The following is a 19,290-nucleotide window of genomic DNA, read 5'->3' on the forward strand; positions in this document are numbered from 1 at the left end:
TTCCACATCTGACCTAGAGGCTTGCTCCTAATAAATTGATCTCTTCTGATGGTCCCCCAGAGCTTTAAGGAAAGATGCAGTTGTACTTGGTAACTAGGAACAATACATTTTTTAAAAATTACTAGCTATTACTGTAACGGTCATTGCACAAACAAATGAAATTAATTTAGCTACCTTGTGGCTGGAATTAAAGGATTGTGTCAGTTTTTTTTTAAATACGTTGTTAGTCAAGACAACGATGTGTTTACGATCTCACAGAAGCATAGAAACCTGTGGCACTGTATGGAGACGTTTTTATTTCAGCTCTAATCATAGGCAGTCTGAACGTAACTTACAGTGAGAAGCACGTGGAATGTGGTAAACTAAAATCTATGGGTTAACTGTCTAATCAGTTATTCTTCTGAGCCACCGCTGCTGCGTGTGTACTACTTATTTTCTTGTTATAAGGAGAGCGAATGTTTTGTTTATGCATCTTCTCTGAGCAGTAAAAGAAGCGGTTTTTCTCGCTCTAGTACTGGCACAGTTACTATCAGCTTTTTAAAAGCCTGGTGCTGAATACAGACTGATGCCTGAAACTCCCTAGCTGGTGCCAAGGGGCTGACTAGGAAGCGTTGGCTGAAAACCTCCTGTTTAAATTTTTGCAAACTGTGTACTCGGAGCTTACAGCTGCGTTCAGTGTTGAGGACTGAACCATTTCTGCTTTACGCCGGAATTAAAATACAGAGTGTGACTTTCAGTGTGAATTGAAGGCACTTGGATTTAAATTTGCTTCCCCACTTTTAGCAAATGCAGTGCAATACTGATCTGTGGCATAAGACACTAACATGACACTGAACGTTACTAGCTGTTGTGAATCTGGATTTTTTTTTTAATTGCATACTACTCTTAAATTGCCCCTTAAACTAAATAGGTAACAAAGAGCTTAAAAAGCGTGTTTGATTAGATTTCATTCTCCTGTGGGTTTGTTCCTGACTTTCTGGTTTTTGGTTTTTTTCCCTTAGTCTTCATGAAGAAATCATTGACTTTTATAAGTATATGTCTCCCAGACCTGAAGAAGAGAGAATGCGGATGGAAGTGGTGAACAGGATAGAAAACGTTATAAAAGAGCTCTGGCCTAATGCAGATGTGAGTATGACACTGTTCTATCTGTTAATATATGAAAGCAACATTTTATGACTGTTTTCTTTGTGAAGCATTGAATAATGAAAATACTGTTTATTTTTCCATATTTAAAAAAAACTCCAACCCTAAATGATTTCTGGACAAAGGAGAGAGTGGATCTTTATTTTGAGAATGATACAGGTCAACATGGTCTGTTATGCATAGGAAAAAGACAAGCTGGACCCACTGTAGTCAAAGAAAGGGCGTAAGTTAAATTAGAACGAAAGGCAACATTTAGTCTGAATATTTATTTACTAAGATTAATGGGAACATACGAGGCATGCACGCATGCTCCTAAAGTATTGTTTTAAAAAAACCTCTTCTGAAACTCATAGCTTCACTAGCAGCAGGGCTTCTAGTGTGAAGACCTTTGGTCTTGACTAAGTCTATTAAGCGGAATGCCAGCAGTGCCACATTGTGTAGACCGTGCTATCTCTGATGGGCAGTTAAACTCAGTTGGCGTATCTTACAAGTTTTAACCAGTTTTTTGTACAGGCGCAAAAAAGTCTGTAGATCTGTGTATTGAGCTTAAAATCTGTGATGAGTCTTTCTGCTGGGGACAAGGTTTTTGCCAGTTCTTCGTTCAGCTGAAATGAGAGTTTCTCCTATGCAGAGCTACGCTTTTTTTTTTTTTTTAATAAAGGTTACATTAAAGAGAAGCCAAAGAAGTTGGTTTTACAGCTCAGGATGGTTTTATGGGGACACAGCTGGATTTTCAGTGTAATTGAATCTAGTTTAATGGTATCCCTCTACTAACATGGTGTATATTTCCAGAATGCAGATTTGTAGCCATAGTCATCTATCTGTAGATGCTGAAAATAGCAAGCCAAAATGAGGCAGCAGAATCTTCAGCGTAGGGAACACTCTTTGATCCTGCCACAGTAAAAGATAGTGTTTTGACATGAGTGACTTAAATCCCCTGTTCATTTCAGATCTTCTTAACCTGTTTCTTGGAATGTGCTTTTAGAACTTGGCAGGATATGGCAGAATATGAAATCCGTATAAGCTGGATGTATGTGCCATGTGGTTATGTGTGTAAAGTACACTCACAGTTTCAAGGTGGTCCGTGTTATGGACAATGTATTAGGGATGTATAATACGGAAGGAGCATTCTCTGCTCAGTGGCAGCCACCCTTGTGCAGTTACAGGGAGTTGAAAGGATGCATGCGGCGCTGACTCTATCCAGTGAAGCATGTAAGAGACTTCAGCACATCTCACAGGGGGTGTATAGCTCTCCCTAACCCAGTGGAACAGTGCTGTAGACCCTAATCAAGAGCAGGAGCGGTGGGCTGCCAGTCTGACAGGCTGTAGTATAGCAAACAGTGCGAGTATGAAGCAGTGCTTGCTGTAGTACACTGCCAAAGTCCTGTAGTGTTGTGGGGAATTTCACTGAAATAACTGGTTGCTTCAACCTAGAGAAGATGCTGCTATTTCCTTGACAAGTTTGTGTGCTGCAGCTTAACTAGTGTGATGGTGTGAATGGATTTCTTACCAGGGGATCTTTCTTGATAACCACTAACACATGGAATGGGCCACAGGAACCAAGTACTTCCAGAGGTACTCTGTAGGACAGACTGTAAAAGCTAGGTCTTTTGTATTAAAAATAATTTAAAAATACGTATAGACACATATGACTTCGGGGCCTCAGGAAAGTAGTGTTTCTTTAAGCTTCTGAAACTGCTTTTTGTAGCCATAGTCTGTTGAAGAAGAGGGAGCAAATTACAAGCCCTACCACAAATGACAGCTGATTACTGGGCTTAGCTGGAATGTGACTGGGAGGATGCACACACCATGCAGTTGAAAACCGAAGTTCATTTTTCAGTTAGTGCTAGTTAAAACTGCCATGACCATCTTTCTTTGCTGTTTGTGAAAATGTTAGAGAGCAAGAGCGTGCCAGTTCCTGGTTCTCAAGTCAGTGACTGCTCTTCAAAGCCTAGCTCTGCGCTTTGCTGTTGTTGCATCGAAGAAGAATTCTTCTCTTGTATGCCCTTCATTTTCTGGAGGGTAGAAGGGAACTGAATGGTGACAACAGCATGCCAGGCTATAATCGGGAAATTACTGTAATGTGATTTTTCCTAATACTTTACAGATCTGCTAGGGAACTGAACTGCTGAACTCAACTGTGTTCAGCTTTGATGGTCTTTTGTTCTAATTTTTCAGCTGTTTGAGTTAATCACTAACCTTTTGTAAATCTGTGTTCGTTTAATTACTTGTAAGATTTAAGTTTTGAGTATGTGCTCTGGGAAGGTGGAGTGTTATCTGGTCCAATATCCTCAGCTTTAGCTGTAGCGTAAAGCGATAAGTTAATGTTTAAGCTGTTCATTTTGAGTCACAGATGTAGCAAATCCAGCTAAAATAAACCTGTAAGTTAAACATACACATTTAGTTGGTAGTTTCTCACTAAACACATGGGTAAGACATACCCTGTAAAAATTGGTTACCAAGAAAAGGAAAACCAGGCTTCATGAGTCTAAATGTATAGAGAGTGTGTGGAATGTGTCTGTGCACATACTTTTTTCTTTTTTTTCTTTCCTGTTCCACTTAGGAAAAGGCTGAAAAAGCAGATGGAGGGGGTTTAAAACTAGGTATCCTAAACTGTTAGTTTATTTATAGAAGTTAGCAATTGTGTCATTTGCTGTCTTACTCAAGAGAATGTGCTTAGAAGGAAACATTCCTACTAAGTGAGAACTGTTCTTGGCATCAGCAAGACTCTGACCATAAGAAAGGCTTTAATTACACTGAAACTGAACAACTCAAAACATTAAACAAAAGCATTTTAAGTCAAAGTTTTTTGATCAGCTGAATATGAAAATTTGACTATGGAACAGTAAGTACTTCTACAGTGGAATTTAAGATTCATTTGTCGTAATGTCCTCAGCTGCGTGTCGATCGTGTGGCCTCATCTGAAAAGTGGTAATGTTATGTACTTCATGCACTGCAGTTATGAAAATAATATAACTGGGAATGGGAGTAGAAAGATGAGCTCTATTTAGTTTGACAATCTTTAGAAAATTCTACTTAATGATACAGAAAAAAGGGCGATTTAAATTGGCTACAGAGAGGTTTTTCTGTTTTGATGGGGGGATCTTGGTAGCAACAACTTTCCGAGCTTTTGTGGGTTTCCAAGTTCTGTTCTGCGTAGTGAGGAGGTATTTGGACACGTACCATAACTACAGCTCTTTCAGGAACTTCTGCGCTTGATGTGAACAAGTTCTCAGAACCGCAGGATAAATGGTAACAATAACATACAGGAGTGGGAGCAGTCTGTTACAGCACTGTGAAGTCTGATGTTATGAATGCAAATACATCTTTCTGTCCACACAGAATTAAAACATAATTGACAGTGTTGCAGTCCACAAAAACTAATGCTCACATCTCTCAAGTCATAAGTGTTCTGTATTTGGGATGTTTTAAGTATGTACTTAGCTGCAGAGCTTAAACAGTTTAAATTCCAATTCCATAATAAATCAAAATCCTTTAAAAATTCTGCTCTGATTTCCCCACTCTTCTCCTTGCATCTTTCCAGATTTGATGAGAAAGGGATTGAAGTGTGGGTGTGGGTTTCTTCCGTCATAATTCAGTGTATCTCTTACTCCAGATTACTGTACAACAGCAGATGTTGTCTCATACCTTTCGGTAAAGGTCATATATGTTGTATCAGTAAGTTTATGAATACCTTCAGAGTCGTTTATTCAGTAAAGGTGCTCTTTGCTGCGCAGCGGAACACGCTATTTTGTTTGATAATGCGAAAGCACATTTAGGTGTTTCTGACCCCATCAGTGGTTGTTTTATTATGCAAAGTCACTTTTCAGACGTTTTTGGTGGCCAAGTAAATCCTGGTTTGACTGAACCCAAACAGTTTCACAAAGGATGCTTTTGTTATTACTATCCTGGATTAAAAATAGTAGTAATTATTAGTATTACATTCTAGCTTTGGGATGCCTTTATGTTTCTGTCAAGATCTAGAACAACATTGACGCTAGTTCTGTGGCATCTCTTGCAGTCTCTCCTAGTTTCAGAAGCTATGAACTTTCAATGTTATATTTGCTGACAGCGCGTGCTTTTTGTTGGAGGTGGGAGCAAGGGGGGAAATAGAGTGAAGTGATACTAAATAATAAGGAGAACTCATACTACTTCTTAATCTACTAAAGTATCAAGACACTTGCTTGCAAAACATACTCTTTTCTCCTCTCCCCCTTTTTCTTATCTCAAAGAGAAAAAACATAAAAAGAGGGTCACTTGACGTGCAAATAGGTGGCAGTGAAGCTCGTGTATGAGACTCGTTGAAGCAGAACAGGCAGCTCTGTAAGGTGGCTCCGGGAAGCTTGTCAGAAGGCCGTCTGGTTGAAGATCAGTCCAAGTGTGTGGACTGGTGGGACTTCACAGTAAAAAAGTCGCCCACTTTGAGCCTTAGTGCATGAGTCCAGCCTCCCTGCGAGCCTTGGCTAAGTTAATGAGAACATGGTTTTGGACAGCTGACAATGGAGACCTGATTATTTAAACCTCCAGTGCTAGTAAAAATCCAGCATAATAAACTAAATCTGTGGGATGGGGAACTTTCTGAAACATCTTTTCTTTGTTGCTTAAGCAGATATAAAGAGTTGTGCTACTTTCTCTGTAATTCAGGAAAGAATTGGATCATGGTCTATTTTTTTTTTAGGTATGCAAAGCAACAGAAATATATTAAACTTAAACTTAGAAAATGTGTTTAAAAACTGAAGACAATCTGAAAGCAATATATAAATTGAACTGATACTGGGGGAGGGTTTTTTATGTTCTGCTACTCTTTGGTATTTTAAAATCTTTTTCGTTTCGGGTTTTTACCAGATTCGGTCATGGTGAAAATTTTTACATTACAAAGAAGGCTTTGTAATAGGAAAGACAAAGTTATTAATGTTTTGTGGTAACAACAATGAAAATTAACTGCTTATACTACGTTGAAGATGTTATGCCCTAGTGCACCAGAGTGCTGTTCAGATGTGCCTGTATTTGCAATACCAAAACCTGCCAATGGAGGGTAGCAATAACCGGCCTTTACAAGCAACTCCAGAGAACTTCTTTGTCTTCGGAAGCCTGAAAAATTTTTCTAATATCCTGGTTTTGTGTTTCAGGTGCAGATATTTGGAAGTTTTAAAACTGGTTTATATTTACCTACCAGGTTAGTAATTTTTCAGTGTAAATTCCCTACCAGAGAAAAGCTAGCCTATTAAGACTATTAACTGTAATATATGTGTGTATATAGAGATTTTTCATGAAAGGTCTGAATTACTATGATGTAAAAAAAAAAGCTTAATTGTCATTTAGCTTCATTAAATGATTGGACCAAAATAAGTGGCTGGTCTTAAAAGCTAGATTTTTATCTCCGTAGACAATTAAATTGGAACATTTAATATTACCTTGTTAATGTTAGCACTGAAGAGAAAAGATTATATACAGAACTTTTTTCTTTCAGCCTTCTTTTGTGAAATCTGTACGGTAGTCAACATCCGCCTTTTCCAAATATATTGCTGGCTTTCATGAAGTTATTACTAGTGATGCTGATTTCTTCTGTGTAGAAGTTGTAACTATTTTTGACATTTCAATAGAAATAGAATCAAAAGCTTAAATGGCTGCAGGGGATAAATATGTTTAAGTAGCTTAAGTCTGAGGCTGACACTTGAATTGAGTTCCATACTTTAGGAACATGAGAAATTAGTATCTAGTATTGACTGCAAGTGATGGATACCTGGGTCTTTGTCTCTTTGAAAAAGAAAGTATCAGACAAATGCTGCAGAATCTCCTTTAGTCTAAGGAGTTGCAGGCAAGCTGAATCGCTCAGTTTCTGGTTGGAAAGTCAGAAGTAAGGTGCACAAACACACATTGTTTTCACATTTGCCCTCATTCTCAGCCTTTTTTTCGTGGATTTTAAATAGGTTTGATTAAACTTGATTGGACACTGATAATGCGAGAGATTCCTATCTGCATGACTGATAGCAATAGTTCTTTACTGTATTTGCTTGACTCTCGAAACTGATGTAACAAAAATGCTTTGCTGTTGTCAGTTTGATTTCATGTATTGCCTTTCCTACGTACTTGTTTCTTCCCGAAACTCACTGAACAAATACAGGTACTTTAAACACAGTGCATAAACCCACAGAAAACCTTCCTGTGGCTGTAGTTGCCAGACTTTCAAAATAACCAGCATTTGTGTGTTGGCAGTTAATTCCCTGTTGCTCCTCTATCAGAGTTTCCTTTTTGCCCAGAGAAGTTGAGGAGAAAGAGGAGAAAGCTCAGAATCTCACAGCAGCCGTCGCTGGCTTCGGCTTGGCCCTTCTGAATTTGAGTTTAGGCATTGAATTAGGGTGTCAGCTCCCTCTGTAGTCGAATGGATGTGTGAGTGCATAGGGAGGAAGTATAGCAGGATGGAGACACTTCTTCAAGGAACTGAGTTAATGAGTGAAGTTAATTAGATGGTTTAATCTTATTTAACAGTTTGTTGCTTCCTGAAGTTAAAGTTGCCACATTTTGCTCTGTTGTTCCCTGCTGCCTGTTCTGGCACTACAGGCCAGCTGCTTACCATGTGCCTGCTGGTGCTCTGGTCACCAGGAAAACCAACAAAGATGCAGAGAGGTGGGAAATTATCCCAGAATGTTTTGGGGTGGGTTTTTTTTTTTTTGTGGGGGGCAGTGGTTTTCTGCCAGTGCCATTAATATGTTGAATTGATTTGCTGTCGATTAGACAAACAGCAGACCTAGAGCGAAGGAGGAGGCAGGGCCATGCATCTGGGAGTAGAGGATGGGGAGCAGGACTTACCCTTTCAGTGACAGGCTGTTAAATCAGCATTACTGGTTAATACAGCCCAAAGGTGGTGACGGACAATTAATTTCTTGTTCTGAATTACTCTGGAGAAGCTGATCCCTCTCTGCTGACAGTGTGGCCTGAGGAGACTAATCTTGGGCTTTGCAGCCCATTTAATTTGTGTGTGTATGTGTCCCCTCCCCTTGGTAACCTGAAATGTTCTGTGTTTCCCCAGGTGTAAGAGTTCAATGCCACTCCTTTCCTCAGATAATTAAGAATGAATTATTTGGTTAAGCTACGTTCCATCAGCTTTATTCTAGTTATGTGTGAATGACAGTTCACACATAAAATCTTGATAAAATCTTTTAAGTGTATTGGTCTTTTAATTTGAACAAATGCATATTTTCTTTCCATTTCAGTGATATTGATTTAGTTGTGTTTGGAAAATGGGAGACATTGCCACTTTGGACCCTGGAAGAAGCTCTTAGAAAGCACAATGTAGCAGATGAAAACTCTGTGAAGGTTTTAGATAAAGCAACTGTAAGTTTGGGGGAAGAGGGTATTTCCTTGTTCTAAGCTAAATTTCTAATCAAAGAAGGATCTGGCTTAAAAGGATCAATTTTCATAAGCAGAAGCTCTTTTATAAATTAGAAATAGAGCAAATAGAACTTTTTGGTTTAGTACTGTTTTTATTACTGACAGAATAATTGACGGTGCTCCAACAGAAGCATTTCTCCTGTTAGGGAAAATTAGCTGATTTTTCCATACTGCACAACATCCACTTGCTTTTAAGTGAGGCTCTACCAGACATTGTCATGAAGTAATGGGATTACACTTGTGAATTTATGGACCAAGTTTGTACATAAGTAAATTACGTATTTCTTCTTACGGCAAGGAAGCATACATAATACATTCTCACATAGAAGCAGTAAGTACAGCCTTGTAGAAATATGTGATGTTACATCTTGTGCAGGGTAGGATTAGTTCCATTGTAGCTTTCTGCCTTTGCTAATTGTTTGGGTATGTAAGAGTGCTGCGGCTCAAACAGGTTTCTCATTGTTGGCTATTATTAGTAGAGAGGTAATTTGGAAACTACTCCGATGGAGGTATGTCACGTTGCTCTCAATAACTTGCACTTCTTGTTGGAGATAATTTTGATGAGGAATCAATGACCCACAATGACACCGGTGTGTCTTTTCTTAAGAGTATCTGTCTGTTACCGTTTATCTTTATTTGTTAAGCTTTTGTCTCCCTCTGGTGTTAGTTTTTCTCACTAGAACTATGCTTCTGCACCAGGAATTGAGAATTTAAAATAAACCACTCTGAAGTGTTAAGTTTGGTGAAACACAATGGTAAATTGAAAATAACATTGAAGAGTTAGAAAAGCAAAGTTTATGTAAATAGACTGGCAAGGAGAGTGAGTTCATAAATAGACAGGAGCCCTGTTTTCTGTCTGCCTTCTCTCTACAAATTCATAAGATGTTTCAGGTTTACTGATGCATATAAGCATGAATGAAACCAAATGTGCCTTGGAAATCTGTATTGACTTAATCTGTCTTTGTTTTGCAGGTACCTATTATTAAACTGACAGATTCCTTCACCGAAGTGAAAGTTGATATAAGCTTTAACGTACAGAACGGTGTCAAAGCAGCCCAGCTCATCAAAGATTTTATCAAGGTTAGACAACACTGTAATAGAACTACAGAGCTGATTATTTGATGGCTTAGTTTGATTTTCTGTTTTACTTTTGACTGCATCCTTACTGGAGATACTCTTTCACACTCCTGTTATTTTTGTTGTCTTACATGTGTGACTCATTGTGTGATGTTCTCAGGTTTTGGATATATTGCCTGAAAAGGCATGAAGATAGTAAAATGTACAAAGGAAGTATGGAAAAGTTACAATGAAACAAAGACCAAGGAACGTGCGCTTATACCTGTCCTGCTCTTCCAACTGTGGTTCCTTGAGCTTAAAATTAGTAATACCCACACTTTCCTGAGAAAATAGGAATAATCTTGTTCTAGACTGCCTGTTGTTCCAACATGCAAATGCTAATTAAGTAGAAGAGTTAAATTTAGTAAATTACTGTTCAGGGAGTCACTAATACCTGTATCATAGATACATTACCGTTATTTTTTTTTTTTAAATATCTGGGAACATTTCATTAGGTTTTATGTGATTTTGTATTTAAAGTTTTGAAATATCGTTGCACTGTTGCCCGTTTCTTCCCCTATTGAGTGGATTGGACACTCGTAGTAAATGTCTCATAAAAGCAGTAAAAAATTTTTCTTGGGGACATGAAGTACAGTTCAGTCTCAAGTGCCTAGGTATTAATGTTCTACTACTAACAGCTTTGGTTTTTTAACCAAACTAATGGACAGCAGGAGAATCAAAGTACTTCAGTAGCTAGACAAGAAAAACTGCTTCAGACAATCCATAAATCTGAATAGATCAAGCATTTCACTTTCAGTCATAAGGGTTAGAACTCATGTACATCTGCTTTAACAGTGTCATTGAGTTGCAAGAAGTCTTCTGAATTTGGGGGAATTTTCACGTGCTGCTGAGTTGAATGTGTGGTCTTCAACTTGTTAATCTTTGGTTCCTTAATGTATGTTTAGTAGCAAGTATGAAAGTAGCTCAGTTTGCTTCTAAGTGACTATTTCTGTAAGCTGTAGAAGGACACAGGAGGAAAAAGCCCTCTGTCCTTAGTTTCAGTAGAGCAGCCTGAGTTCCTGTCTGCGCAGTCTCACCCGTGTGCTGATTTGAACCTTGTGCTGGTGAGGTCTCTTGCACTCACTTTTGGAGTAGGAGGGTGGGGTGGCTTTGGAGACCTTTCTTCTTTCAACCTGTCCCGATTACGTTGGCCAGCTGTTTGCTGCTAAATGAAGACCCGTGGTTTTGTGCCGTGTAACTCCTTGTTGGGGAAAGAAGATGCCCAGACTCCCTGTTGTAGATACCTAGCTGGAATTTGGTAGCTAACTTCAGTTTTACATCCTGTGCCTTGCTGCATTGCCTTGTGGTGGACAGGTATGTCCTGCCACAGCGCAGGGGCTGTATTTCTGTTACACTCCACATATAAATTTACTTTTAGCTAAGTTCGTAAAGCCCTGCATACTTGCCCAAAATTGGCTGTGTGCTCCTTAATTTCAGGATAGGAGGTAGTCTTCCCTTGACAGCCTGAAGGCATTTTTCTGTGCTTAAAAACAGGGTACGGTTAGCATGTTCCTGTTGCCTGGGTTGTTTGTAACCCTTTGGAGAGGTGGCTTTGGCCTTGGATCAGGGCATGGTGAGAGCGAGCTGTGCCCCCAAAAAGAGAGCAGGAGCTGTGTGTGGCAGCGGGCAGGCACAGGACAGGGGCCTTGCTTGCTCTGGATGGACCCCCGTGGTATCCCAGCTGGAAGAGCAGAGCGGAGCAGGTGACAATAGTCTGGCCAGTGGCTGTCAGACAAATCCGCAGTGAGGAGGTCGAGGCTGAGGATGCCAAGTCGGTGGTTAGAAGCAGGATTAGGGGCAGGATCAGCATCAGTGCATAGCAGCATGGTTCAGGCAGACACCAAAGGGAACAGCTGAGGTGAAAAGCGGCCCTCGAGTGGAGTGGAGGGACTCCCCACAAGGCTTCCCACGTGGCTGTTTTGCCAGCAGGTTTTTTTTGCCAGCCACAACTTTGCCAGCCAAGGCTGTGCAGTTGTGCTGCACCAGAGCTGGCCTTGAGCACGGGCAGCTGGGCCTGGTGTGGGGGAAGAGGTGACACTCGGCCCTGACACACAGAGGGGAATGGGTACCCTACTATGGAGGGTACCACATAACTTTGTGTCCCACATAACTTTGAGTACCTGACTGAGGTGTCGTGTTCAGTATTACCCTTGGAAATGCCTATTTCTCTTCATCCAACTTATTTTGCCAGTCTGAGGCCGCTGAAACCTTGATTAAGGGTTTGCAATTTTCTGAGAAAAAAGCTGTCTTTGAATTTTGGTATATACCAATATTCAACGCTTCAGCTTGTGCCCGTAAGTTCTTACCAGTTCAAAAAAAGTGATCTTGGGATCTTTGGTTAAACGCAGTTCCTAGTACTTATCATAAGACTCAGGCAGAAAAGTTCTCGGAGAAGCTCTTCTTTGCAATCACAGATACCGTGTTCAACATCTCTGACACTAAAGAACATTCTAGCTTTCTGTTGATAAAAGGAGTGATATTATTGAGCCTCCTTTGCGCCCTCCCCTGTGAGGGGGTGTACAGAGTGCAGGCATAGCCCCCGCCTCCACTGCTGTCCCAAAGGGCCGTGTTCTCCGCACGTGCAGCGCATGCACGCCTCTAAGGGACCCCATGCGGAGAAACCTCCTGAAGGACCAGTTACCCAGGGGTAAGTACCTGGCTTCTTTGAAAATGTTACCTGGGAGTAGTAATTTTGAAGAACTGTTTTGAACTCTGGACATCTGAAGTACTTGTGAGACAGAAGTCTCAGGCCACTTTGGGGTATCACTGCAGTAGTAGGAAGGTTTTGTTACAGATGTGGATACCTCTGTAATTCGTTCTTTGCTTTCCTTTTCACTTCTATGAGAAAAGCAAGTGTCTTTATATATTCAAACAAAATCAGTTTGATTTTAAGAGGTAACAACTTTTTTCTATTGTTAATATCTGCCACCAGAGCTGAAGAGGTAAAATAACTGTATTGATCACGGCAGCACACTTGGCTTCTCCCCTGTTACTAGAAATAATGAGTTAGAATTATACTTAGCTTTGAGACTTCATGTGACAGATAGCTTCAGTATGCTCGCTTCACATCGTGTACGTGCACCACAGTGTCCTGACACCTTTGTTTTTCTCTTTCAGAAATATCCTGTTTTACCCTATCTAGTTTTAGTATTGAAACAGTTCCTGTTGCAGAGGGACCTTAATGAAGTATTTACAGGTGGAATCGGTTCTTACAGTCTTTTTTTAATGGCCGTCAGTTTCCTTCAGGTAAGCTTAAGGACTTCTGTTGATGCCGTCGGTGCAAAAGGACACTAAAGAATCACAGAATCATTTGGCTGGAATTGATCTTTAAGATCATCGATTCCAGCCATTCACCCTGTGCTGCCGGGTTCCCTAAACCATGTCCCTCAAGACACGCTAAGAAGGAATTTAATAATTTATGTGATCTCGTTTGTGATTTTGCACCTCCTTTTCATTTAAAAATAGACACATCCCACCTGTCTTCTCTTCTTTCTCCCATACTGGTGCTTTTGGTGTTGGAGATGTTTGGAACGTCCATTGGTATATTGATACCAGGCACGTGTTTCATTCATGGTGAAATAACTTGACTGTTGTGTAACTCATTTATAAGAAGCTACACAGGTTAGCGTTAGATTAGTATTGACTAATAGCATTACCGTTTGCTCCTGCCCAAAGAAGTCAGATTTTGTGTCTGTTGCAGTGATGAACTGGTTTTGTTCACCATCTCCCGGGTTGCATAGTAGAGAGGATCGTTTGTGTGGCTGTGCACGTGAGAAGCCTGTGTTTGTATCGCAAACCCAGGTTTGGGAGTGCAGATGTCTTTGCTTTTTTACAAGAACGCTGCCCTGAGTGCTGGAAGTTCACTTCCTGAACTGACGGTTCAAATACAAAACCATTAACACTTGACAGCCTGGGTTTTAATAGGTAATTACTTCACCGAAGTTTTGATAGCATTTTGCTTCAAAGATGTACAACTGCTTTATTAAGGGGAAATACTGTGTTTAGTCATGTTTACTTTGTATATTATGTTTTATTATGATTTGTTACTATATTTAGACGTTTGCTGTGAAAAAGCACTTCAAGGCACTCAAAATTTGAAGTCTCAAGAAAATGATTTTTTTTCTCTCTTCTTAATAGCTGCATCCCAGGGAAGATGCCTGTATGCCCAATGCCAACTATGGTGTTCTTTTAATAGAGTTTTTTGAATTATATGGACGTCACTTCAACTATCTGAAGACTGGAATCCGAATAAAAGATGGTGGCTCTTACGTTGCCAAGGATGAAGTGCAAAAAAGCATGCTGGATGGCTACAGACCATCAATGCTGTATATTGAAGATCCACTACAGCCAGGTAACCTCGTAAACCAAGTCTTAGCGTATTGACCGAGAAAAAGTTAGGGGAATGCTTAATCCGGGGGAGTTACATCAAAGAATGGCGTAGAGTGACCACCAAAAGCAGACTGAAACACCTCAATCATGTCCATGAACACAAGAGGCACTCGGAACACAATGATTTTCTTTAAGACACGTTCCTGGCAAAAGTTCCCCTGTCACCCAGCGGCAGGGCGTGCGGAGGCACGCCAGACACCTGTCATGTGCGTGTGAGCATGGGCTGGATGTACCTGGGTGTACGTCGGGTCCCTTTTAAGCTTGTGCTTGCCGGTATCGGAGTTGCACTTTGTGGTGCCTGTATGCTCCAGTGCTCTCCCTCCTGTTGGCTTTTGCGAAGCCACGTAAGTGGGTAGGGGCTGCTTTCCGTACTGTTACCTTTACGTCAGGGTTTAATGTTGACTTCAGTGGGTGGCCTCTGAGATGGTGAGTCAAGTGCTGTTCGTAGAGAAGATGTTTCTGATCTAGAAAAATGTCACCAGGACAGTACTGTTGTATGTGTGATAGATGCAGTGCAGGAATTTTTTTTTATCTGCACGTGTTGCACTTTTTCCCAGAGAATTGCCAGTTTCGTCTTCTGTGCATGTAAATATCTATAGGTCTTTCAAGGTCTTCCAGATATTTATACTTCACTAACCCTATTCTACAAGAGGTGATTGTGGTGAGTTGGGATTTAAGGGCAATTAAAAAAAAATATTACTGTCTCCTGCCTGAAAAGAGGAAAAAAACCACACTTTCAATCTTACTTATCTATTTATTTATCTTCTTCTTTTAAGGTAATGATGTTGGGAGGAGTTCCTATGGTGCCATGCAAGTGAAACAGGCTTTTGATTATGCCTATGTTGTTTTGAGCCATGCGGTTTCCCCAATAGCTAAATATTATCCTAACAACGAAACAGAAAGGTAAATTTTATGAATCTGAATCCCAGACATTAATTGGTTTTGGTTTTGTGTGTCTAAATTAATTGTGGTGATGGTTTTGGTTTTTTCCTGGTTTACAGTATATTAGGTAGAATAATTAGAGTAACGCAAGAAGTGGCCACGTACAGAGACTGGATATCGAAGCAGTGGGGAATGCAGAGTAGGACAGAGTCTTCATGTAATGGTGAGTCTTGATTAAGCTTGGCTGATGGAGGGGAAACCTCCCATGTTTTTGATTGTACAGATTTTGTTGTCACTTTCACCTCATGTGAAACAATGTATCCATCTTAATACGAATTTACTTCTTTGCTCATTAGTGATGGACTGTGTCTTGTGTTCTCATCCAGAACATGTAGAATTGTACACGAGTAAAATGGCCATACCACATCCTTATCCTGCTCCGAGAGATCGGGCCAGCACAGAGGTCTGTAAGAGTGCTGGCTTGTGAAAGGAGGCTTTTGGAAAGCTTCCAGTTTAGATTACACGTGTCGTTACACTCACACTTGCTTTGTCCTTTCAATGTGGACAAATTTTTAAGAATTACTGGGAATGCTAGTTTAAATGTAAATCGTTACCTTCTGTTGTTCTTTTATTTTCCATTTTAAAGCTTAACACACTGTATGGGAGCAATATTTAAACCAGGGTTTTCCATGTAAGTGGTATAAGTCTTTTAAACAGAAACCCCCTGAAATATTAATCATATTTCTTGTTACTAACAAATGGGACCACACAAAAACTAGCCAGAGAGCTTGCTGAAAATGTCCTTTAAAATCATCTTTATTTTCATTGCTCAGTTTCTGACGTCACCAGTCAGTTGCCACCCTCATGGTGTAGGTGTATCTGCTGGCTGGAATTAAATTGATTTGAACACTCTCCTATTAATTTTAGTGTTGCTTACTAGCAGTCTTCTCATGTTAGAATTAATCAGAGAGGATGGCACAATTACCCTGCCTTTAGGCTAGGTTGGGATTTTGTTTACTTGTTTTTAAAGCTTTTGTTCGTGACTTCCCTCCTCGTCCTCGTAAATTGAATGGACTTCTGGGCCATTCGTGTTTTTTCTGTAGACCCTCGTGGCACTGCTGTACCCCTGGCAATGGCAGGCAGCCACACTTTGGCCCCACAGCTCCAGAGTAATACTGAAGTACCTGCTGGGATGTACATATTAACTCTACACACACGCTCAGTCCCTCGCAGTAAGGTAGAAGTTAGTGAGATGTGGGTGCTGTGTTTTCAGTGTAGGGTATCACACAAAGCAGCCAGACTCGTTTGGAGTTCTTAGGTCCTGGCAGCTCCAGCAGAAGGAAAATGGAAGTTGCTGGGTATTGGACATACAGAAACAGGATTTAAACCTGCGTGTTTGAGTGCTGTTGAAGAGTGTCATGAAACAATCTTAAGCAGCACATCTAAACTTTGTTTAGTAGCTTCTTCCATGTCTTACCTCTCCAATTTCCATCTTGACCTGCGGGTGATGCTTTGTGGTTTTCATAGAGTACATTAATGGATCTTGTCTGGAAACCACCACGCCCTCTGCGAGGCGTTGCATGCAGTGTACATGCACACGTGTGTCTGCACGGGTTAAAAGTACGTACATGTGCAGGTGTCTGTACGTGTCCTGCTGGATAGAATAGATACGTAATACCTGAGTTGGTGTATTGAAAAAGCCACCAAAACTCCACAAACCCCAGCATATTGTAGCAGGTAACGTGGTGATGCTTCTGTTTTGTTTCTAATAGGTAATGGAGTAACCTTGATAGTAGATAATCAGCAGCTAGACAAATGCAACAATAATCTCACTGAAGAGAATGAAGCACTGGGAAAACCTAGAAATAAAACTTCAGAAACACTTAGTAAACATTCTTCAAATTCTTCATCAGGTCCTTTATCATCATCCTCGTCTACACTGTCCAGCTCTAGTGATGTAGTAAGTACTGGAGGTTTTCTGATTTTGCTTTTTTGGTTTCTTTGGGTTTTTTCCTTATTTGTGCTGCCACAGGATACATTTTGAAAGCCCAGAGTCCTAGTTAGTTATTTCATCCAGAATCCTAACTTGAATAAGATGTTCTGTCTTATGCAATTTCTACACCTGTAAGTTGCGGTACACACTTAGGGAGTGGACACAGTAGGTACAAAGTTACAGAGCCCTGTTTTCTCTGGGAAAACTCTGTTTCAAAAAAAAAAAGTCTGCTAGTCCTAAGCCATATGCTTTACAAAAACCCCCGAATCTTAAAAAAAAAATCTATTTGGGAATTGTATTAAGAAATAAAAGGCAAATCCCAAAATCAGAATCGTGCGTCAATATGTTTATAAATCTGCCTGGTTTACTCAGTAGGAATTATGGATTGAAGTAATTTTAATAGCTAATAAAATAAACGCATTTTAAGTTTTGTCCACTGCCAGCTTTATTTTTAAGGGAAAACTCACGTGTAGAAAAACTCACTAATACTGTACATTTTCCTGAAGGATTCTGATGGAACACCTTGCAAAACCTCTAAACAGTTGAGTTGTCGTCAGTCTACCACAAACAGAGTGGGGTCACAAGAAGTGTCACTGGAATCCTCCCAGTCAAGTGGGAAAACACAAAGTAGCCAAACAGCCAATACATCCAGCAACACGAACAAATCTCAGGTTTGTGAAATGTTTGAAAGCAGTGACTGTATATATAAGTACGCATGTCCTCCCTGGAAGGGTAGCTTGTTCTGGAATGAAACACTGTGTTCTTCACTTCCTCTTTACCCCACTAAAAAGCTTTGAGTCTTGACTGTATCTAAAATCACCTGGTTCTCTGTTAAGCTCACACAGATGAGTTTGAACAGTGGGTTTCCCAGCCCCAAAACAGATGAAATTGGATTGACTTGGTTTGGGGAGATGTAGATTTGCCAGAAGCATGCAGCTGTGTTCCACCCATTTCCTCTTTGCAGTGAGCCTGTCAGCCCAGTCTTTACTGCAGGGTTTGAGAATTAATGAGACTCGCCTGCACTGACTGAAATACAGCTAGCAAAAATGTGTGCTTGAAGTTGCGACTGGCTGCTGTTACTGTTGATACTTGCTGAACTGCCTTTCGTTAAGGGAGAAGAAGTTTCGTTGCTGATACATGAAATTCCCTCCCGTTTCCCCCTACAGACCAGTATCTTTATGATGGGGGTGTAGGGGATTTCTCACGTTGAGGAATGCTTCTATGACAATCAGTACTCTGGAAATAGTATACACCTCTGTATACTTTGGATATATGCAGTTTAAATTTTTATACTCTTTCAAAATTTAGGGCTTCTTTAATGCATGACAGATAGTCTGGAATCTTTTGGAATACCATTCCTGCAGAGTAATTCTGAAGACTTGCCTCCTACTTGCTGACCATCTCTCTCTAGGTAGTAACGAGAGAGTTTACACACGCAGCCGTGGACATAACGTGGGTGTGTGTTTGCGTTACTGCGCAGAGCTAATTCTGGTGGAATGCAAATATGCACAATCTGAGATAACTCTAGGTCTGTAAAAAAACATGGTATAAATTTAGTCCTAAGAATGTAATCTTCATTTTGCAGAGAGGATGCGATTTGAGCAGTCTGCGTCTGTTCCCTTGGATTATGAATTTCTCTTTCTGTAAAACGCTTCTTTGGTGGTTGCAAAATGAAAGCAATGGAACAGTTCTGTCCTTTGCAAAATCCAAGTGACCCATGGCATTGGGTCTAGAAATGAGCGTTTGTTTGCAACCGCCAAAGTGCAGGATCTGTGGTGCTCTGCTGCCGTCTGAGCCACGGCCGGGCTTTTCCACCGCATCAGGTTTTTGAAGTCTAACACTTTCAGGAGTTAATGTCCTCATTATCCAGAAACAGAGCTGTGGAGTTGCTGCGCTCTTCTGTTTTCAGCCGGGATTGACCATGTTCTCTTTCTTTCACAGCATGGATCTGCACGGTTATTTCGCTCTTCTAACAAAAGCTTCCAAGGTCCAACAAACTCAAGCCACGGTACCTCAGTCACAAACAAACAACATCAAGGCAGCAAATCACACCATCAGTTTTTCCACGGCAAAAAGAGGAAACACAAGAGGGATGCGGCTCTTTCAGACCTTTGTAGATAGTTGCCTATTTTATGACTGTTCTTCTGTGTGCAATGATCTCATGCTACAGGATAGTTTGATAGTGACTCCTTGGATCTCTTCCGGAGCTTCAGACTGTTCAGACATTGATTAGCAACTGCATTTTTTTTCCCAGCTCGCCACGGAACGGATCATGAAGATTGATCACTGCAAAAAAAAAAAAAAAAAAAAAACAAAAAAACCAAAACCCTAAAAAATTAAAAAAAAAAAAAAAAAAAAAAAGAAAAAAAAAAAAA

General features: G+C 40.4%; 1 protein-coding gene across 1 annotated transcript; it reads left to right on the forward strand.

Annotated features, from left to right (window-relative positions):
• The first annotated feature begins 1,006 nt into the window (after positions 1 to 1,006).
• Positions 1,007 to 19,235, forward strand: PAPD5 (PAP associated domain containing 5). The gene is made up of 11 exons (XM_010134400.1): positions 1,007 to 1,125; positions 6,273 to 6,319; positions 8,358 to 8,478; positions 9,508 to 9,615; positions 12,769 to 12,897; positions 13,789 to 14,002; positions 14,817 to 14,943; positions 15,042 to 15,145; positions 16,695 to 16,882; positions 17,422 to 17,586; positions 18,857 to 19,235. The coding sequence occupies exons 1-11, from the start codon at positions 1,036 to 1,038 to the stop codon at positions 19,034 to 19,036; spliced, it is 1,473 nt and encodes a 490-aa protein (XP_010132702.1). The 5' UTR covers positions 1,007 to 1,035; the 3' UTR covers positions 19,037 to 19,235.
• The last annotated feature ends 55 nt before the right edge of the window (positions 19,236 to 19,290 follow it).

This window comes from Buceros rhinoceros, unplaced genomic scaffold, assembly GCF_000710305.1.
Source record: "Buceros rhinoceros silvestris isolate BGI_N320 unplaced genomic scaffold, ASM71030v1 scaffold38144, whole genome shotgun sequence".
NCBI classification, from domain to species: Eukaryota; Metazoa; Chordata; class Aves; order Bucerotiformes; family Bucerotidae; genus Buceros; species Buceros rhinoceros.